This window comes from Mytilus trossulus, chromosome 13 (assembly GCF_036588685.1).
Source record: "Mytilus trossulus isolate FHL-02 chromosome 13, PNRI_Mtr1.1.1.hap1, whole genome shotgun sequence".
NCBI lineage: Eukaryota > Metazoa > Mollusca > Bivalvia > Mytilida > Mytilidae > Mytilus > Mytilus trossulus.
Window position 1 is genome coordinate 10657101 of NC_086385.1, and position 20794 is coordinate 10677894.

At 33.4% G+C, this 20794-nt stretch overlaps 1 protein-coding gene across 1 annotated transcript; it reads right to left on the reverse strand.

Moving 5' to 3' along the window:
* Positions 1-10643: 10643 nt before the first annotated feature.
* Positions 10644-20436, reverse strand: LOC134694074 (acid phosphatase type 7-like). Its single transcript, XM_063555068.1, has 9 exons — positions 20358-20436; positions 18970-19190; positions 17798-17902; positions 16542-16697; positions 15519-15594; positions 13856-13973; positions 13163-13366; positions 12001-12191; positions 10644-11666 (listed from the first exon to the last, which is right to left on the reverse strand). Exons 1-9 carry the CDS (start codon positions 20434-20436, stop codon positions 11179-11181), a joined length of 1638 nt encoding a protein of 545 aa, XP_063411138.1. The 3' UTR covers positions 10644-11178.
* Positions 20437-20794: the final 358 nt, after the last annotated feature.

Below are 20794 nucleotides of genomic sequence, written 5' to 3' on the forward strand. Positions count from 1 at the left end.
AACACATAAACAAACAACAACCACTGAATTACAGGCTCCTGACTTGGGACAGGCACATACATAAATAATGTGGCAGGGTTAAACATGTAAGCAGGATCCAAACCCTCCCCCTAACCTGGGACAGTGGTATATCAGTACAACAAAAGAACGCACTATAAAAATCAGTTGAAAAAGGCTTAACTCATTGTATGGACAAAAATACAAGTAGACGTGGCCGGGTACACTTAAACATCCCGACAACAAAAAGACAATAGGAACAGATCTGAGAGTACTCGCAGTTATCTGACAGCTAGTTCAAAGCCACTAACAACTAATAAAAAAAATCAAGCATCTGAGACTAAACTATCAATCCTTACACACCCAACATCCAATGGATTTAGTGTAAGTTTTGTTTAAAAGTTCACATTGTCAAACGAGTCGAAATCAGTTTTTCGTGTCAAAACTTGGTGTAGTCTATTTCAGTCCAACTGTCCCGTAATTCAGCCATTGACTGTAATGTTTTTCCAAAGCCATATAAAAGTAAAATCACAAAAATACTGAACTTAAAGGAAAATCTAAACGGAAAGTCCGTTATCAAGTGGCTAATGAGCTAGAGATGATCTCGGATACTCAGAAATGGTAAGCTGATTGTTCTAAAAAAAAAATTGCAATTTCGTCTTGCTCATTGCATGTTATAATTTGATAATATAATTTGAATAATTATGTTGAATTCTGAAATATAAGGTTCTAAGATTTTTTTTTATAATTTAACGCAGCTTTCAGCTCCCTTGTTTTATTTTGTGGGCGTTACTCAGGGGATTTTTTTGGCGGAGAAAAACAGAAGACACAGGAGAGAACCACAACCTTCAGATGAAAAATTGACATTCTTCGTCAATCTAAAGGAATTCGATAATCTAAGCCATTTTTAAACCACACAATCTACTATGAGTACAGACAAACTGATATATCCTTAAAAGTTGTAAGGCATGGCAGGAACTAGATACATAAAAAGTATATGAAGTCTAAAAAAAAGTTAATATGAGTGTTTCCTATTACATGTACATCATTGAAATATAGGGTAGGTAGGAAGGTGTTGTTTTTAGCTCACCTGGCTTAAAAGGCCAAGTGAGCTTTTCTCATTACTTGGCGTCCGTCGTCCGTTGTCTGTCGTCCGTCGTCGTAAACTTTTACAAAAATCTTCTCCTCTAAAACTAAAGCCCATAGTTTGTGTGCTGATATTTTTGCTCTTCGATTTTTAATGGATATGTGTATTGAAAATGATTTAATCAAAATAGACAAATATGAAATCTGGAAAAAACATTTACATGTTATTGCATCTTTTGGGGCTCTTTGTTGTGTGATTAATTTTTAAAGTAATTTTTAAGTGACAAAAATTTGAAGTAAGAAATATACAATAAAAATAAAAGATTTTAACGTTTAAATATAAAAAAAAAGAAGATGTGGTATGATTCCCAATGATACAACTGTCCACAAGAGACCAAAATGACACATACATTAACAACTATAGGTCATCGTATGGCCTTAAACAATGAGAAAAGCCCATACCGCATAGTCAGCTATAAAAGGTTCCGATATAAAAATGTAAAACAATTCAAACGAGAAAAATAACGGCCTTATTTATAAAAAAAAATGAACGAAAAACAAATATGTAACACATAAACAAACAACAACCACTGAATTACAGGCTCCTGACTTGGGACAGGCACATACATAAATAATGTGGCAGGGTTAAACATGTAAGCAGGATCCAAACCCTCCCCCTAACCTGGGACAGTGGTATATCAGTACAACATAAGAACGCACTATAAAAATCAGTTGAAAAAGGCTTAACTCATTGTATGGACAAAAATACAAGTAGACGTGGCCGGGTACACTTAAACATCCCGACAACAAAAAGACAATAGGAACAGATCTGAGAGTACTCGCAGTTATCTGACAGCTAGTTCAAAGCCACTAACAACTAATAAAAAAAATCAAGCATCTGAGACTAAACTATCAATCCTTACACATCCAACATCCAATGGATTTAGTGTAAGTTTTGTTTAAAAGTTCACATTGTCAAACGAGTCGAAATCAGTTTTTCGTGTCAAAACTTGGTGTAGTCTATTTCAGTCCAACGGTCCCGTAATTCAGCCATTGACTGTAATGTTTTTCCAAAGCCATATAAAAGTAAAATCACAAAAATACTGAACTTAAAGGAAAATCTAAACGGAAAGTCCGTTATCAAGTGGCTAATGAGCTAGAGATGATCTCGGATACTCAGAAATGGTAAGCTGATTGTTCTAAAAAAAAAATTGCAATTTCGTCTTGCTCATTGCATGTTATAATTTGATAATATAATTTGAATAATTATGTTGAATTCTGAAATATAAGGTTCTAAGATTTTTTTTTTATAATTTAACGCAGCTTTCAGCTCCCTTGTTTTATTTTGAGGGCGTTACTCAGGGGATTTTTTTGGCGGAGAAAAACAGAAGACACAGGAGAGAACCACAACCTTCAGATGAAAAATTGACATTCTTCGTCAATCTAAAGGAATTCGATAATCTAAGCCATTTTTAAACCACACAATCTACTATGAGTACAGACAAACTGATATATCCTTAAAAGTTGTAAGGCATGGCAGGAACTAGATACATAAAAAGTATATGAAGTCTAAAAAAAAGTTAATATGAGTGTTTCCTATTACATGTACATCATTGAAATATAGGGTAGGTAGGAAGGTGTTGTTTTTAGCTCACCTGGCTTAAAAGGCCAAGTGAGCTTTTCTCATTACTTGGCGTCCGTCGTCCGTTGTCTGTCGTCCGTCGTCGTAAACTTTTACAAAAATCTTCTCCTCTAAAACTAAAGCCCATAGTTTGTGTGCTGATATTTTTGCTCTTCGATTTTTAATGGATATGTGTATTGAAAATGATTTAATCAAAATAGACAAATATGAAATCTGGAAAAAACATTTACATGTTATTGCATCTTTTGGGGCTCTTTGTTGTGTGATTAATTTTTAAAGTAATTTTTAAGTGACAAAAATTTGAAGTAAGAAATATACAATAAAAATAAAAGATTTTAACGTTTAAATATAAAAAAAAGAAGATGTGGTATGATTCCCAATGATACAACTGTCCACAAGAGACCAAAATGACACATACATTAACAACTATAGGTCATCGTATGGCCTTAAACAATGAGAAAAGCCCATACCGCATAGTCAGCTATAAAAGGTTCCGATATAAAAATGTAAAACAATTCAAACGAGAAAAATAACGGCCTTATTTATAAAAAAAAAATGAACGAAAAACAAATATGTAACACATAAACAAACAACAACCACTGAATTACAGGCTCCTGACTTGGGACAGGCACATACATAAATAATGTGGCAGGGTTAAACATGTAAGCAGGATCCAAACCCTCCCCCTAACCTGGGACAGTGGTATATCAGTACAACATAAGAACGCACTATAAAAATCAGTTGAAAAAGGCTTAACTCATTGTATGGACAAAAATACAAGTAGACGTGGCCGGGTACACTTAAACATCCCGACAACAAAAAGACAATAGGAACAGATCTGAGAGTACTCGCAGTTATCTGACAGCTAGTTCAAAGCCACTAACAACTAATAAAAAAAATCAAGCATCTGAGACTAAACTATCAATCCTTACACATCCAACATCCAATGGATTTAGTGTAAGTTTTGTTTAAAAGTTCACATTGTCAAACGAGTCGAAATCAGTTTTTCGTGTCAAAACTTGGTGTAGTCTATTTCAGTCCAACTGTCCCGTAATTCAGCCATTGACTGTAATGTTTTTCCAAAGCCATATAAAAGTAAAATCACAAAAATACTGAACTTAAAGGAAAATCTAAACGGAAAGTCTGTTATCAAGTGGCTAATGAGCTAGAGATGATCTCGGATACTCAGAAATGGTAAGCTGATTGTTCTAAAAAAAAAATTGCAATTTCGTCTTGCTCATTGCATGTTATAATTTGATAATATAATTTGAATAATTATGTTGAATTCTGAAATATAAGGTTCTAAGATTTTTTTTTTATAATTTAACGCAGCTTTCAGCTCCCTTGTTTTATTTTGTGGGCGTTACTCAGGGGATTTTTTTGGCGGAGAAAAACAGAAGACACAGGAGAGAACCACAACCTTCAGATGAAAAATTGACATTCTTCGTCAATCTAAAGGAATTCGATAATCTAAGCCATTTTTAAACCACACAATCTACTATGAGTACAGACAAACTGATATATCCTTAAAAGTTGTAAGGCATGGCAGGAACTAGATACATAAAAAGTATATGAAGTCTAAAAAAAAGTTAATATGAGTGTTTCCTATTACATGTACATCATTGAAATATAGGGTAGGTAGGAAGGTGTTGTTTTTAGCTCACCTGGCTTAAAAGGCCAAGTGAGCTTTTCTCATTACTTGGCGTCCGTCGTCCGTTGTCTGTCGTCCGTCGTCGTAAACTTTTACAAAAATCTTCTCCTCTAAAACTAATGGGCCAAATTTTACCAAACTTGGCCACAATCATCATTGATGTATCTAGTTTAAAATTTGTGTTTTTTACCCGGCCACCCAAACAAGATGGCCGCCATGGCTAAAAATAGAACATAGGGGTAAAATGCAGTTTTTGGCTTATAACTCAAAAACCAAAGCATTTAGAGCAAATCTGACATGAGGGTAAATTTGTTTTTCAGGTCAAGATCTATCTGCCCTGAAATTTTCAGATGAATCAGACAACCCATTGTTGGGTTGCTGCCCCTAAATTGGTAATTTTAAGGAAATTTTACTGTTTTGGTTATTATCTTTAAAATTATTATAGATGGAGATAAACTGTAAACAGCAATAATGTTCAGCAAAGTAAGATTTACAAAAAAGTTAAATGATCAAAATAGTCAGTTGACCCCTTTAGGAGTTATTGCCCTTTATAGTCAATTTTAACCATTTTTCGTAAATATCCATGATCTTTTACAAAAACATTCTCTGAAACTACCGGGCCAAATTAATCCAAACTTAGCCACAATCATCATTGATGTATCTAGTTTAAAATTTGTGTTTTTTGACCCGGCCAACCAACCAACCAAGATGGCCGCCACGGCTAAAATTAGAACATGGAGGTTAAATGCAGTTTTTGGTTATAACTCAAAAACCAAAGCATTTAGAGCAAATCTGACTAGAGTAAAATTGTTTATCTGGTCAAGATCTATCTGCCCTGCAATTTTAAGATGAATGGGACAACCCGTTGCTGGGTTGCTGCCCCTAAATTGGTAATTTTAAGGAAATTTTGCTATTTTTGGATATTATCTTGAATATTATTATGGATAGAGATAAACTGTAAACAGCAAAAATGTTCAGCGGAGTAAGATTTACAAATAAGTCAACATGACCAAAATGGTCAGTTGACCCCTTTAGGAGTTATTGCCCTTTTAATCCATTTTTAACCATTTTTCGTTTATCTTAGTTAACTTTACAAAAATCTTCTTCTCTGAAACTACTGAGCCAAATTTTACCAAACATAGCCAAAATCATTATTAGGCTATCTAGTTTTAAAATTGTGTTTTGTGACCGGGCTAACCAACCAAGATGGCCGTTAAGGTTAAAAATAGAACATAGGGGTCAAATGCAGTTTTTGGTTTATTAGTCAAAAACCAAAGCATTTAGAGCAAATCTGACAAGAAGTAAAATTGTTTATCTGGTCAAGATCTATCTGCCCTGAAATTTTTAGATGAATCGGACAACTCGTTGTTATGTTCCTGCCCCTAAATTGGTAATTTTAAGAAATTTTGCTGTTTTGGGTTATCATCTTGAATATTATTATAGATAGAGATAAACTGTAAACAGCAATAATGTACAGCAATTTAAGACTCAAAAATAAGTCAAAATGACCGAAATGGTCAATTCATCCCCTAAGAAGTTATTGTCCTTTATAATCAATTTTTAACAATTTTCATAAAATTAGTACATTTTTACTAACATTTTCCACTGAAACTACACGGACAAGTTCATTATAGACAGAAATAATTGTAAGCAGCAAGAATGTTCAGTAAAGTAAGATGTGCAAACACATCACAATCACCTTAACACAATTTTTTCATGAACTGTCTGCTTCCTGTGTTTAATTCATATATAAAAAAAATCACCTAAAAACTTAAGGGAGGGCCAATTTAGAGCTGAAAAAAGAGTAGGTGCCGTATTAGGAAACACACATAATTACATACTTTTATAGCACGGAGAGTTGTCTCATTGGCACTCATACCACATCTTCCTATATCTATAAGTATGTCTCTGATTGTAGCAAATGAGGTGAAGCAAAATAGTTATTTATTAAAACAAAATTGAGAATGGAAATGGGGAATGTGTCAAAGAGACAACAACCCGACCAAATAAAAAAAAAACAGCAGAAGGTCACCCACAGGTCTTCAATGAAGCGAGAAATTTCCGCACCCGGAGGCGTCCTTCAGCTGGCCCCTAAACAAATATATACTTCAGTTCAGTGATAATGAACGCCATACTTATTTCCAAATTGTACACAAGAAACTAAAATTAAAATAATACAAGAGAACACAGGTAAAATAGCTACGGACGTTTCACGGACGTTTTACGGATGAAAAGCAACGGACGTTTTACGTCCGTGGTACTATTCGTCCGTAGACGTGCCGTATAATACGGACGCATTACGGATTTTTCACGGACGTAAAACATCCGTAGCTATTTTACCTGTGTAACAAAGGCCAGAGGCTCCTGACTTGGGACAGGGGCATAAAATGCGGCGGGGTTAAACATGTTTGTGAGAGCTCAACCCTCCCCCTATACCTCTAACCAATGTAGAAAAGTAAACGCATAACAATACACACATTAAAATTCAGTTCAAGAGAAGTCCGAGTCTGATGTCAGAAGATGTAACCAAAGAAAATAAACAAAATGACAATAATACATAAATAACAACAGACTACAACATGTAGCAGTTAACTGACATGCCAACTCCAGACTTCAATTAAACGGACTGAAAGATTATGATTTCATCATATGAACATCAGGCACAATCATTCCCGTTAGGGGTTTAGTATCATACCATCATAACATATATGAGAAGAACATAACCCGTGTCATGCCAACAACTGTTTTTAGAATAAATGTGTTTAGTTCCGACGCAAAGACCTTATCAGTGACTCAATATTAACGCCAAAATATGCAATCTTTAATGACTTAACAACAGTATCGTAATTATATCCCTTCTTAATTAGTCTATTCAAAGGTTTTGTAAGTTTATGAGGTGAATACTGACACCTTTGTGCTTTATAAAGAATATTTCCATAAAAAATTGGATGTGAAATACCTGAACGTATAAGAAGTCTGCATGTTGAGCTATATTTACGAAACCCTATTGAAAAAAAACACGGGATCTTCAATCCAGTATAATATTTTGCTTGGGTTTGTTTTGTCTTATCTCTTATGGGTGCTGAATAAAATTAATGTATTCAATTCCTAAATACAGTTTTATGTCATTGACAATAAGCTCCTTATGCAAGAAATTCATATAACGAAGGTTTTCGTTCAAAGATTTTTCTATTACTTAAATCTTACGCTCTCTCCAACATAAGAGTATTCATGTCGAAATCAAAATCTTTACCATTTCATATTTCAATGCACCTACTTTTTGTTAAAATATATCAATAAAAAACGCAATTTTAAAGCACAAGAAAATAGAACCGGGACTTTCAAAACAAATTAAATTTACTTTGATTTTGAGGTGCATTTTACATGTCTAGAAATATAACAAACACACGAGTTTCATTTGATACGGCCCACTCAATAACACGGCTTATATCAAATACTTTTGGCAGGTGTCTACTGTCCATTTTAATCGATACAACTCACTTCAGGTTTATTATGAAGGGAGCTTCTCAAAACTTTCTTCCCATCTTAATTTATTTTGGCATCTTTTGAATAGCAAAACCTAGTTTTGATTCGAAGCCCTCTTATATCAAAGAAAAGAAAAGGAGACTTGAATAACGGCCATGCATAAGAACATGCCTGTTGTCATCTGTGACAGTGAGAGTAGGAAGACCGATATATTGTACCAATCTACTTCAATGTTTTTTTTCCTCAAAATAGCATCCAAGGGTCGATTTTATTAAAACTTGTTTTTGTATACCGAACAGCAGAACCAGTAGACTAAAATATCTACTGGTCCGACTTCATAGTCGGATCCACTGGGGGAAGAATGGTGCTTGAAGGCTCTATGGACGGTTTGTTTAGGTGATCGTGTTCGTAAGATAGTAAATAGTTTAAATCAAGCAGGCTGGTGATAAGGTTTTGCGTTTTACATCCCTCACTATTGCAGTTAGTGTTTGCTGGTATATCATAACTTAGTGCCACCAAGTTGTTTCAACATTTATATAGATACATTTCAATTGTGTTTCATACGAAAAAAAGAGGAGAAAAGATACCAGAGGGACATTCAAACTCATAAATCGAAATTAAACTTACAACGCCGTGGCTAAAAGACAATACCATTCAAAACTAAGGAGTAAAGAAGACTCACAAAATCAAGGGACATTTACATCAACAGTTATAAATAATAAATAAGAAACAACACGCCCTCCACTAAAAACTGGGAGTGAAATCATGTGCTCCGGAAGGGTAAGCATTTCCTGTATCGTATACGGCACCTGTCGTGTTTTTTTCTTTCTATAGTTCGGTAATGATGGAACTTCAAGGTTTAAATAGAATCAAACAATAGTACACAAAACACAACCTAGAAAATAAAGCCTAATCAAACAACAGAAAACTCAACAAAAACTGGGGGTGATTTCAGGTGCTCCTGAAGGTAAACAGATCCTGCTTCGCATGTGGCACCTGTTGGTACAAACCCGGTAATTATATTATAACTCTTAAACAGTAAGTCACATTCGTGAAAAGTGATCGAGATTGTTGTTGTGATATAAAAGAACATAGTCGCTATAGTTTGTGAAACGGATATTCCATAACGGTCAACCAACATGTGATGGCGTCCATAAAATTTTCAGAGGGATGATTTCAGCTTCACCATTTGGAACTCTTGGTTTGATATGACTTCCTTGTTAGCAGCAATACTCTATCAAGGAAACCATGATAAAAAAAATACAAGTTATCGTATCAATTGGGGGATATGTATTATCGGTACATAGGCTCTACTTGAATGTTGCTACATAGGAATGGAAAGTTCAAAATTGGGAAGCTGCAATCATCTCTGTTGTCGTTAAGTTTTGTTTTTAATCGACCCTCATTGTCAATTATAAAATGTAGGTCAAGACTTATGGGGCAGACTTAACTGTATCTGTTGTACCCTTTATCTCTAGTTCGGTGGGATAGATTCGTTCAAAATACAGGTAGTCATCAAATTTTTAACTATTTAGTGAGAGAACATCATCTTTAATAAAGCTAAAGGATAACGCTAACTGCTTTTCTTTCTTCTGAAAAGTTTCTTGTTTGAAGCAGCCTCATGAGTACAAATGAAAAAAATGGGTTAGAAGAGGAGCACGGTTGGTTTTTATGTGAATGCGATAGCTTAATTGTTGAAAAACACGTCCTTTAAAAATACTAAATAAATTGAAGAATCATGAAATCAATAATCTTGATAACATCAGTTTCAGAGAATGATTTTGTTTGAATCAGAGGGATTTGTTTACAAAGCAGGATTTATCCCTCAATAAGACAAGAGACTTGTTTTTCAAATATGTATTAGTTTGGAATGGGGAATACTTCTGTCATGTGCAGAAAAGTAAAATGTTTATAATGAGGTCACTTTTATAAATTTCCAGTCTCCAAAACTTTTGATTTTTTCGAAAAAATAAGGATTTTCTTATACCAGGCATATTTTACCTTAGCCATAGTTGGCACAACTTTTTTGAACTTTTGGATCCTCAATTCTCTTCAACTTTGTACTTCTTTGGCTTTATAAATATTTTGATATGAGCGTCACTGATGATTCTTATGAAGACGAAACGCGCGTCTGGCGTACTAAATTATAATCCTGGTACCTTTAATAACTATTAATACAACTGCTAGATTGTATGTAATCTAAGTACCTTTTGATTTTTCTAGTATCCACATCTGATTCACGCCATCTAAAAACAAAGGCAGTTTCACGCTAGCTCGATTACTGATAAAATTTATGTTTAACTTAATAATTTAGAATGAGGTTTACTGGAGCACTTAGAAGACATAGCAATATACCGTTGTTTTAATGACATTGTTTTTAGTTTAGGTATGAAATACAGTCATGGAAGATCCATGTCTTCATCTTTGGTTGAAATTCCAAAGAAACATAGAACAGGCCTAGTATGATTGTTCAGAATTTCCTCTTTATGAAGTTTCCTTGCAGTTTATGTTGAGTTTCCAAGTGAATTGTCAATAATTTAATAATCAGGCAGTTTATGTAAATGGCTTTTTACACAGAAACGATTGGGGTGTCATCTGCGGGATCAGAAATATATATTTGTCATGATGGTAGGACAAGTGTTTTTTTCAACATTTTGGTCCTTTAAAAATAGACGTAGCATGATCATTGATAGACCTATCTAGGATTTAAATTCTAGTTTGTATCAACGATCTCACAGCCTTAAAACATTCATCACTGATTTCTCCAATGTTTTATTCATCATCTAAAAATACTTAACTGTAGTGATATACATTTTTTCGTTATTATCAAAATTGGTTTAAACGCCATGATCAAGATATTTTGGCACTGCTATGACAATCATGAGCGTTTGAAACATGTTTCAATATGTTTGGAAATGGTACATTCGTTGACCGTTATATGTATTTCGCGTTTCCGAAATGAATTACAATACACTAAAATACGAGTATAATAAATAATGTACAACATTGAGACACCTACATTGTATGCACCAAAATGTTTCATGACTATGACAAACACTGAATATCAATGATGCACAATGATATTATCTTTCTGTAATGAAACATCAAGCCACACTTTTCAGGTATAACATTCAAGCATAAATAACACACATTAGAGCGTCCCAAAGATAACATCCTGTTAGAAGAATCCACTTGTCATTCATGTCATTGGTATATTCCATTCCCCTCTTGTGTTGTTCTGTTCAAGCATTAAGGCAAAACACGTGCTGTCACGTGTGCTAATATGACCTCATCCGACCTTTAGCTTTCAATTATTTCAGTGCACGAACATATCAAAAGAATCGATGCTTTCTGTCGGTTGATAAACAAGAAAATTGTCCTCGATATCAGTATTCTGCTGTAATTGTTGATGTCGGTACTGTCGTCTGCGATTCATCCAGCTTCCGGATATATGTGCGCATGTGCGAATATTGTTCAGACAAAAGTAACAGCATCTACATGAATAACAACAAAACATAATGGATAGAACTATGACAATAACAATCCCCGACGTGAACAAAATCAGCAAAGTAACAAACCGGATCGGCAATGGACAAGTACAGAATTCCGGCAGAACGGTGCCATTTTTACAATCAACATTTTGTAAAAATGGGCCATGATTTTCTTGCACGATCCAAAATTGATCCAGAACATCTTTCGTTATAGCACTAATTTGATCAAAATGTAAATGTGTTTTATTTACAACTGAAAGTCTTCCGTAAGAATTTTTACTACTTTCACCAGCTCTAAATGCAGACCATGAACCTAAAAATATGAAAAACATCTTTTATTCTTATCATTTAAACTTTTAACATATTGTTTCACTTTGGTGTAGATATTATTCGTGTGACATTTGACCTCGTGTGATCAGTATATAAAAAAAAACAGATGTGGCAATCAGAGACAAAATGACACATAAATTTATATTTTTTGGGTTGCAATTTTATGGATGCTTGATTTTGTGTTTGTGTCGGAGTCTATATATTATCATTGATAATTTGTAATCCCTTCAACATTTAAATTCACGGTTTACCTATTCCCCTGAAATCCTCGAATAGTTGAATCTAACGAATAATAATAAAATCACAGTATTACATACTTGAAAATCCCGTCAAGTCTACTCCTTCCGAATTTCCAGCAGCACCGGAAATGATATGAACAGGAGCACGTGGATGTAAATAGCTATGTTGAATGACGTCAGAGTGATACACTGGCCATAAACGCTCGTATGAATGTTCGTGAGCTTCTATCACAAGGTCAACTCCCATTGCATAAAACAAATCTTCAAGCCTGCAATATATAGTCAAAAATAAGAGACAAAAACACTTTGATACCATGTGGAATGCTTTTAAAGTATTATTTTTATAATTCAATTTGTCATTTGTTTTTACAATTTATATGTATTGTCAAAACTAACATAAAATATTATTGTATCTAATAGCACAATTTATTATGTACTGAAAATCTTACGGGATATTTTTTATATTTTTTATTTTTTTTTACAATTCTTAAGTGCCACACAGTGGTACTTGAACATTTAACTCTAATTATATTTTTCTTCTGTACCTTCTTACTTCTTTTTTTCCATATAAATAGAAAAAATGAATTTACAACAATGTTTATTGTCATAAATAAATATATATTCAAATTTATCGCTAATATTACTGTATGTATGTTTGATGTGTTGTATTTGTTGTAAATCTTGAAAATAACAAAAATTAAAAAAAAAAAAAAAAAAAAAAAAAATATATAGGCATTGATATGAATTAATCTCGAATGAATATTTATTTATGTAATAATAATGAATAAAATACTTATCGAGTCTGTGATAGGAGATTTCTTTTAGTCATTGCATTGGAATTTTAAACATTTTGAACACGCGCGTCATTAAAGATACATTATTTAATGGAATATATTTTCCTTAATTAATTGCAATTGTACTTCTGTAACTGTTTGTCAAATGTCCGATTGTGTTTGTACGGTTTTTGTAATGCTTAAATGTAGAACTACCACGAAATTTCTTCAACGTTTTTCTTGGGTAAACTTTACCTAAGAAAAACGTTGAAGAAAATTCGTGGTAGTTCTACATTAAGTATTATATTTTTTATTGGAAGAAATTTGAACTTTTGCAAATATATTGCTCTTGTCATTTTGTTAAATGGGTAAGCCTTGAGCAATAAAACTAAGTTATTTCGAAATCCTTATTTAAAAGGTTGCAACCTTATGAATTTCAAGAAAAAAATAATGTCTTTGGTTATTACCCTCTTTTAACCCATTGTCCCCAAAAGTGTGGTGTACAGTCGTCAAGGTTACTGTTTGTACAATACATAGGTCGGTGTCCAAGTGCAATAATCCATGGAGTCTGTTCTCTATTCTGATTGGCTATCGTCAGATCTTCTAACAACCAATCATATTGTTTACATGTAAAATCCTGGTTATGAATGAAGTAAACCTCTGATGAAAAACTGAAAAAGAGATAAATATATACAAGTTATGTTCCATCTGAGTATTACTTTTAATTTGAAATGATTACTAACAAAAGCGTATTCGCCAACCAAAAAAGAGTTAATAAATGGGTATTCGTCACGCTTAAAAGTCACGTAATCGTAACTACGATAACACACTGACTTATTATCATACATAAGCATTAATAACAACATAAAATGAATACGTACTAGAACATTTATAGTGTGAGAGCATAAAAGCCTAAAGAAATTATGTAATACATTTAATAACGGCAATCATCCTTATCACACACATCTTCAAATAGACTGTCCTTATGCAAATTAAAACGTAAGCTCCGTCCGATCAGTTGAAATAACATTGGTAATACCGAAATAGCTGATCAAAAGAATATGTTGTTTTCAATTATTTTTCTTTGCTGTATCGTGTTGCTTTTACCAATTAAAAGCCAGTCATAACGTGCGATCACTAAGACAATAATACATCCTTACCTGATAAAATGCACTAGTCCAATATCGAAACTGTACCAAAGTTTCTCAAACGGCATAGGCCAAGGTGTTCCGGGCATGGAAAATCGTAATCTGTAGTGGTGCAAGTCATGTGCCAGTTCTTTAAAAAATAACATATCAAATACAAAATAAATAAAGCACAAAATAAATTTCAAAACATTAACTACCTAGCACATTAAGGGCATACGATACAGTTACAGGGAAGGTAATGACGTTGCTAACGTAATTTGTTATTTTCGCGACGTCAAACTGTGACATCTCGGGGAAAAGATGCATTTTTCGACTGATTTTTATCATTCAAACTGATTTAATTTTAAAACGAGTTCATGGACCCCTATTTTTCAAAACGGCATTTTGTTTCATTTTGCAGGGAGATTATGTCACCCAAATTTTATAAAACTGTAAATAGAGGAATTTTTTTAATTTTGATAAACATGCAGTAAAAAATGACGTTTTTTCCTCAATTCATGAACATTTGATGAATATGAGTTATTTCTGCCTAAAAAATTGCATATTTTTTTTAAATATTTATAAAATACAGAAATTACCGATTATTTAACAAAAAAAAATTTGTGTTTATCTTTTATAACAAAAAAGTTATGTCTTTCTTTCGAAAAAGAAATTACGGCCACAAATCTGAATTATGAGCAAATATACAAAATTTCGACCTCATTTTACTCAAAAAGTAGCACATGAAGGTATATTTTTTTTTACATATTTGATTTAATCAGGTAAAAAATAGCCTAAATGCAAATTTTCATGAACTTGTAAATACAGGATCAAAACTGTATCGTATGCCCTTAAACAACAAATCAGAAAAGAAGATGAATGTGTACGCAATTGGCCGTTTCAGAATCTAAAGAATCATGGGTAATTCCATTGTTCGTACCCCAAAATGAAAACAACGTCACGTCATTTGTTTAATTTCCATTGTTTATGACATTATTAACCAATCGCGACGTTTTGGTGTTCATTTTAGAAAATAATACCCGGGATGTATTAGATTCTGAAACGGCGAATTGGTATTCAGACATGTTGGTGGATGGGACAGAGGCGTTGTCAGTTTATTTTTAATCTATGAGTTATGACTATGACTATCCCTCTCGTATCTTTCGTCCTTCTTTTTCACTCATATATTGTCAGTCCCAAAAATTTGCAGGCAGTATAGTTTTAGAAGATCAGTAATGTCATTACTCTAAGACTAGCGGACTAATTTTCCATGAGATATTTAATTGTAAAATGTAGATTGTTATACCCTTCAGATATCATAGTAGATAACAACTGTAACAATTCTATTTTGGTTTTGGTTCTAACATACGTTTATCATATTTGTCCTGAAAGATGTCCATGTGATGCTCCCCTCTTTAACCGCGCTTTTTATTGAAATATAAAAAAAAACATTTTCCTCGTGCTTTTTCCGCTTTTTAACCCTTTTTATTGCGTTATTCCACATTGTATCAACTATATATATCCCACATTTCAAATAGCGTGTCACCCCTGCAAACACGTTCACCCCCGAAATTCTTTATCATGAAACGTGCCCTGTGAATTCAGTGAAATTGTCACCATAATTTTTTAATTGTGAAAGTTAATAAGCGACCAATTGAAAGTGCATTATTATCGCTATGTTCTAATACACACGTACCATGGTTACCAGGTGACGTCATGTATGGAAACTGTGCTGCGATTGGTTGAATCATATCGAGAAACTCATCTCCTACCTTTTTGAAGACAAAACATAATTTATCATTGAGACATATCACTTTTTATAGAACTTTTCGGAAAATATCGAAACAGTAGTATTCATGCACCTTGTTTATGTGTGACTGTCTTTCCAAAGCCAGTGGCTATTTTCGCCAAAAAAACATTAAACGACTAAAATTGATCGTATTTTTTTCTCATTGTTGGATCTTTAATTGCTTATGTTTTCCTCATTTGAACTCTGGTGGATAGTTGTCGCATACCATATATCTTTGTTTTATATGGCTTGCTCTTAGCCTGTAAAACAATACTCTGAAAACCATTACTAAAACATTCTAGTCAGTGTATGGAGGAACTCGCCATACATTTGTAAATATAAAGTAAGGAGGTGCGAACTGATTGCCAATTAGACATCTTCGGCTGGAGACCAAATGGCGCAGACATGAGTAGTGATTAGTTATCGTCTAGCCTTCAACAATGAGAAAACAATACCGTATAGTCAGCTATAAAAGATCTTTATAGTATGAGGTACATCCTTCAACACTGAGTAGAACCAAATACAGCATAGCAAGGTCAAAATGTGATATAATTCAAATGATAAAATCTTGGACCTAATTCTGGTACAACTTGAAACAAAAAACTTTACTCGAATGTGATACGCGGCAACAGTTAAACGAAATACACTATTTTGCAGGCTCCTGACTTGGGAAAGGCACAAACAGAATTACCATGTGCACTCTTTAAATTATCGTTTATTACGTCTGAACCAATCAGAACATAAACAACTATAGTGTAACTTGTAAACGACGGCTGGACCAATCAAAACTTAAACAACGGGTCTCTCTTTATATTCTGACCGAATTTCTGGGTTAGTGAATATATAATGCAAAGATTCTATATAATCTTACAAAAACAATATTTTAAAATGTCATCCGGTTCATGTGTATATCCGACGTATCATACTTACAGAACCTCCATTTGAGTCAAGATCATAACCAAAGTCTCCATTATGGAATATTGCCTGGTATTGCCCCGTTGAAAGTTCATCCTGTAAGGCTGAGAGTGTTAACTTTCCTGACTTCGATCCCATATCTCCATACACCAATAGTTTTACCGTTTGTTCCTGGAAAAGCAATGACATGTATTTTAATTTCACAGCTTATTCTGGAATGTAATCAAAAAATAAAAGTGGTCTCATTGGGAGGTTCCGATCCCGGATCCCGCTTACGGTTACACTATGTAAGTAAGCAATTCTCATTTTTTGGGGGCATTTCCCTGGTCCCGCAATGCCTCAATTCCCGTTTTCACGACACAATAATATGACTTTCACGTGTCACGCTTACAAAAAAATCGGTAATCCCGCGTTACGCTTCTAGATCTCAATGAGATTCACAATAAAGAATGATAGCATGGTCGAAAAAATGCTTAAGGGTGATATGAAATGGTCTTTCTTTTGTTGAAGTTATTAGGTTCACCCCTAGATGTTTTTTGGACTATTGAATTTGGTTCTATTCCGTTAGTTGCTGTCTTCTTTCATCATGCCACACATTTTCTGTCATTGATACGGTTATATTTTTCAGTCTTAAATTCCCATGACTATTTGGGGTTTCAATTTCTAACAACGCTCAGATTAAGGACTCACATCATGAAGATTTGATAATAAAATATATAATTATACATTTTACAAATTTTACAATCTAACAAAATACTTATTGATCAAAAGTGTTCTTTTTATCTCATTCCATATTTAATTCATTTAAGAATAATCGATTTTTTTAAAGGATACAGATGAGGAGTTAAAATATGAAGACTATTGGGCAAAACTTTTAAAGAATTGAGAAAATGGCCTAAAATATTAAAGAAAACGTGAATGAAGGACCCCTGCCAGACCCTCTTGTATTGGAATATAAGAACATACACGGTAAATTGAGTAACACAAATCCCGCAAAATTCAAAGGGTGACAAAGAATGCTCCGCATGAGGAGTTTCCAACTCCTTGAGTGTCAACCATCATTTTATTGCTTAGTCCTATGTAATATTTTCACAAAGAAAAAACTATATAAATAAACTCAGCATAGATACCAGGACCAAATTTAGCATATACGTCAGAAGCGCGTTTTGTCTACCAAAGACTCATCAGTGACGCTCGAAAATGCTCAAAATGCCAAATAAAGTACGAAGTTGAAGAGCATTCTAAATTCAATTATAAGAGAAAAATCATACCTTGTCGTTAGACAGTGTCTTGAACATAAAAATGTCACTTTTGAAAACTTCATCTCCATACTCACAAGACACTTGGTAGAAGTATGTTTGATTTGCTTCAAGATTCTGAAAATAAGTTATAAAAAAACTGTACATTGGAAAGATTCCTCATGTGTTATTGTTTTGAGAAAATTAAACTGGACTTACTGAAAAGAATTCACTTTTACATAGAATATAACAGAAATCGTCATTTGATTGTCAGTGAAACAACCACATGATTTTAAGCAACCATAGGTCATTGAGCCTTAAGAAAAAGAAATAAAACACTTGATTCCTAGTAATCCGGATGAAACGCTCGGAAATTTGACGAACGAAGTATATCTTAGTATGACTTCTTATTTCACGTTTATTGCAAACATAGGACGAAAAGACATCAAAATGCTATCTAAGGAATTTCTTTTTACACAGAATAAAATTGCGAAAGGAAATGGGGAATGTGTCAAAGCGACAACAACCCGACCATAGACCAGACAACAGTCGAAGGCCATCAATGGGTCTTCAATGTAGCGATAAACTCCCGCACCCGGAGGCGTCCTTCAGAAGACTAGTTTCTACTTAACTTTTTTTTTGTTTTCCTTAATATCTTCTTAAGGAAGATGATTCAGTGAATTTGGATGACCGATGCATATATCAGAAAATAGACTTGCAAGGGAGTCCCAAATGTTCTCGAGACCCGTTTCCATTCCTTTTCAATATAGAAACATGGCTCAAGATCAATCGGGTCTCCCGCGGAGCAACAATTCATGTCTGTTTCATTCGGAAGTATGATAAATAATACAAAAAAAACATTTACTGTTATATACTTACATGTATCGGTCGACCTATGTATGCAATAACATTTTCTTTAAAGGTCATGTTTAAAAAGACCTCGTTCCTCAAATTTTAGAGCGTTTCATCCGGAATGCATGCTCATCAACTTTCATTTTTTGTGTGAAATCCGGAGTCAAAACACGTGAGGACATGCTTTCCATTTACCATTTCTTGCACCAAAACACAAGTGCATGCATAGCTAGAATATTAATTGCACGCCGAAACATTACTAATCAAAATGATTTTGGTGACCTTTCAACAGACTCAGGTTCACGTGTTGCTTTTCTTTTTTTATTGATTTCAATCAGAATTTGATATCATACCGTAAGTTCTGCTCTGTGTATATAAGAACGTGCATTCCAATTGTCCTCCAACAACTTTGATACATTCCCTTCGATACTGAACTGTAATTTGTCGCTTATATCATAGAAAACTCTACATCCGGTTCGAGAGACAGTGGACCACATTATAATCATCGAGGATGTTTCTTCATTTCCAATGCTTATATGAACCAGTCGTGGCTTTCTATTCTCACTCGTGGAGCCTAAAATGAAAGATAATTTTTGCTACTAATTATTTCATTTTAAAATATGAATGCTTCTTTTTGTAAATTTATTGGGGTGTACTGAAAAGTGTTGACCGAAGTACATTTTCATGAATGTTAACGTAATCTATGCTTTTTGAGAAACGTTTTTTTCTGCAGATTCATTTGATCATGCTTCTCTGAATAATTCAACATTCAAAAGTAACTTTGTAAATTAACTGGTAAATGATATCATAGAGATTGGTCAACCAACAAGGGTTGACTTTGATAAACTGACGATTTTTCATGTTTTTCGTTCTATTTAATTTTTGTATTTCGATGGTAAATTCGATAAATTGAAAAAGGATGGTCCCTGAAAAATCTCTATTCACAATTTATGAATACTCAATTTAAAGGTTTGGGGTAAGGCTTGAAATATCGTAAAGACTGTTGGTCTGTTGTTGATGACTCAGTCTGTATGTATTGATGTGTTACGTTGTTGGGAAGCTGTCTCATTTAAGTATATAGCAAATTTTCCTTTATTCGTTAAAATAGCAGATATACAATTACAATTGTCATTTAATGTCCAGCTCGTCTTAGAAAAAAGATGTAGAGTTAAAATGTGTATGAAAAACTCTGCCAGTTAAGGTTCAATCTTTTTTATCAACACTTGCACATAATAACTGTCTTCCTCAGCGAACCGAATAATTCAGTCGTTTTATTCCGCTGATTTACGATTACTACATTACGGAGAGGAATTGAATTCATGATAAGTCCGTTTATCAAAAAAAATACTGTAAAGCGTTTGTCCAAGTTTTATAAAATTCCATGAAGATTTGACAAAGTGTATATGATGTCTGAATTTTTTTAAATCTTAAACTGTTTCTTAATTTCTTAATAAATTTTAACTGCAAAAAAACTGTGTATATTCACCAGTCATAAAGTTATAACGCTAAAATAATAGAAAATAAATATTAATCTCTGGATACTGTAAATTTTAGTAAATGTATCAAGTACAACGTCTGTTCAAGGTTCAAAGTTATTGATGTCCAAAATAAAATGTAACCTCAGACTGAAACTGCATGAATACTGACGACGCCGACGCTGACGACGGAATGTAGGATCGCTATGTCTCGCTTTCGCGGCAAAATGTCGAAATTTCGACAATAACTTGAAAATAATGCTTACCTGTTGAACCGACAAAGAAAAAGATAATAAAAACTTTATGGAATATCATCAAAGTCTTCAAGCAACTTGGTAAATCCATATTGTAAAAAAACGATCAAATTCGGTAACAAATTAGAAACAAGTCATTTAGAGTCGGAAAAAAATATTTCCAAATTAAATTTATCCTGCTTTTATGATATATACTAGTACATGTAGCAATCACTTCTAATAGTTATACAAGTGTCTCTGTGAATATATTAAGGAAGTCGGGTTATGTTTTGATAAACTGACCACTTGCTTATAAAGTGACCCAAACAAGAACAGTTAGCATATCCAGCTGATTAAATTAATCATTCATATTCATATAATTATATAATAGAATTTGTATGAAAGATTATATAATTATGTTTTTGAAATATTTTTTCATATTATTTTAGGGACTATTTTTATGAGTAAGG

Coding starts and splice junctions, on each gene's coding strand:
- LOC134694074 (XM_063555068.1), bottom strand. CDS start 20,436: ATGGATTTACCAAGTTGCTTGAAGACTTTGATGATATTCCATAAAGTT. Junction 17,903..18,969: donor TACACAGAGCAGAACTTACG/GTATGATATCAA, acceptor ACTTATTTTCAG/AATCTTGAAGCAAATCAAAC. Junction 13,974..15,518: donor GACGTCACCTGGTAACCATG/GTACGTGTGTAT, acceptor TATTTTTTAAAG/AACTGGCACATGACTTGCAC.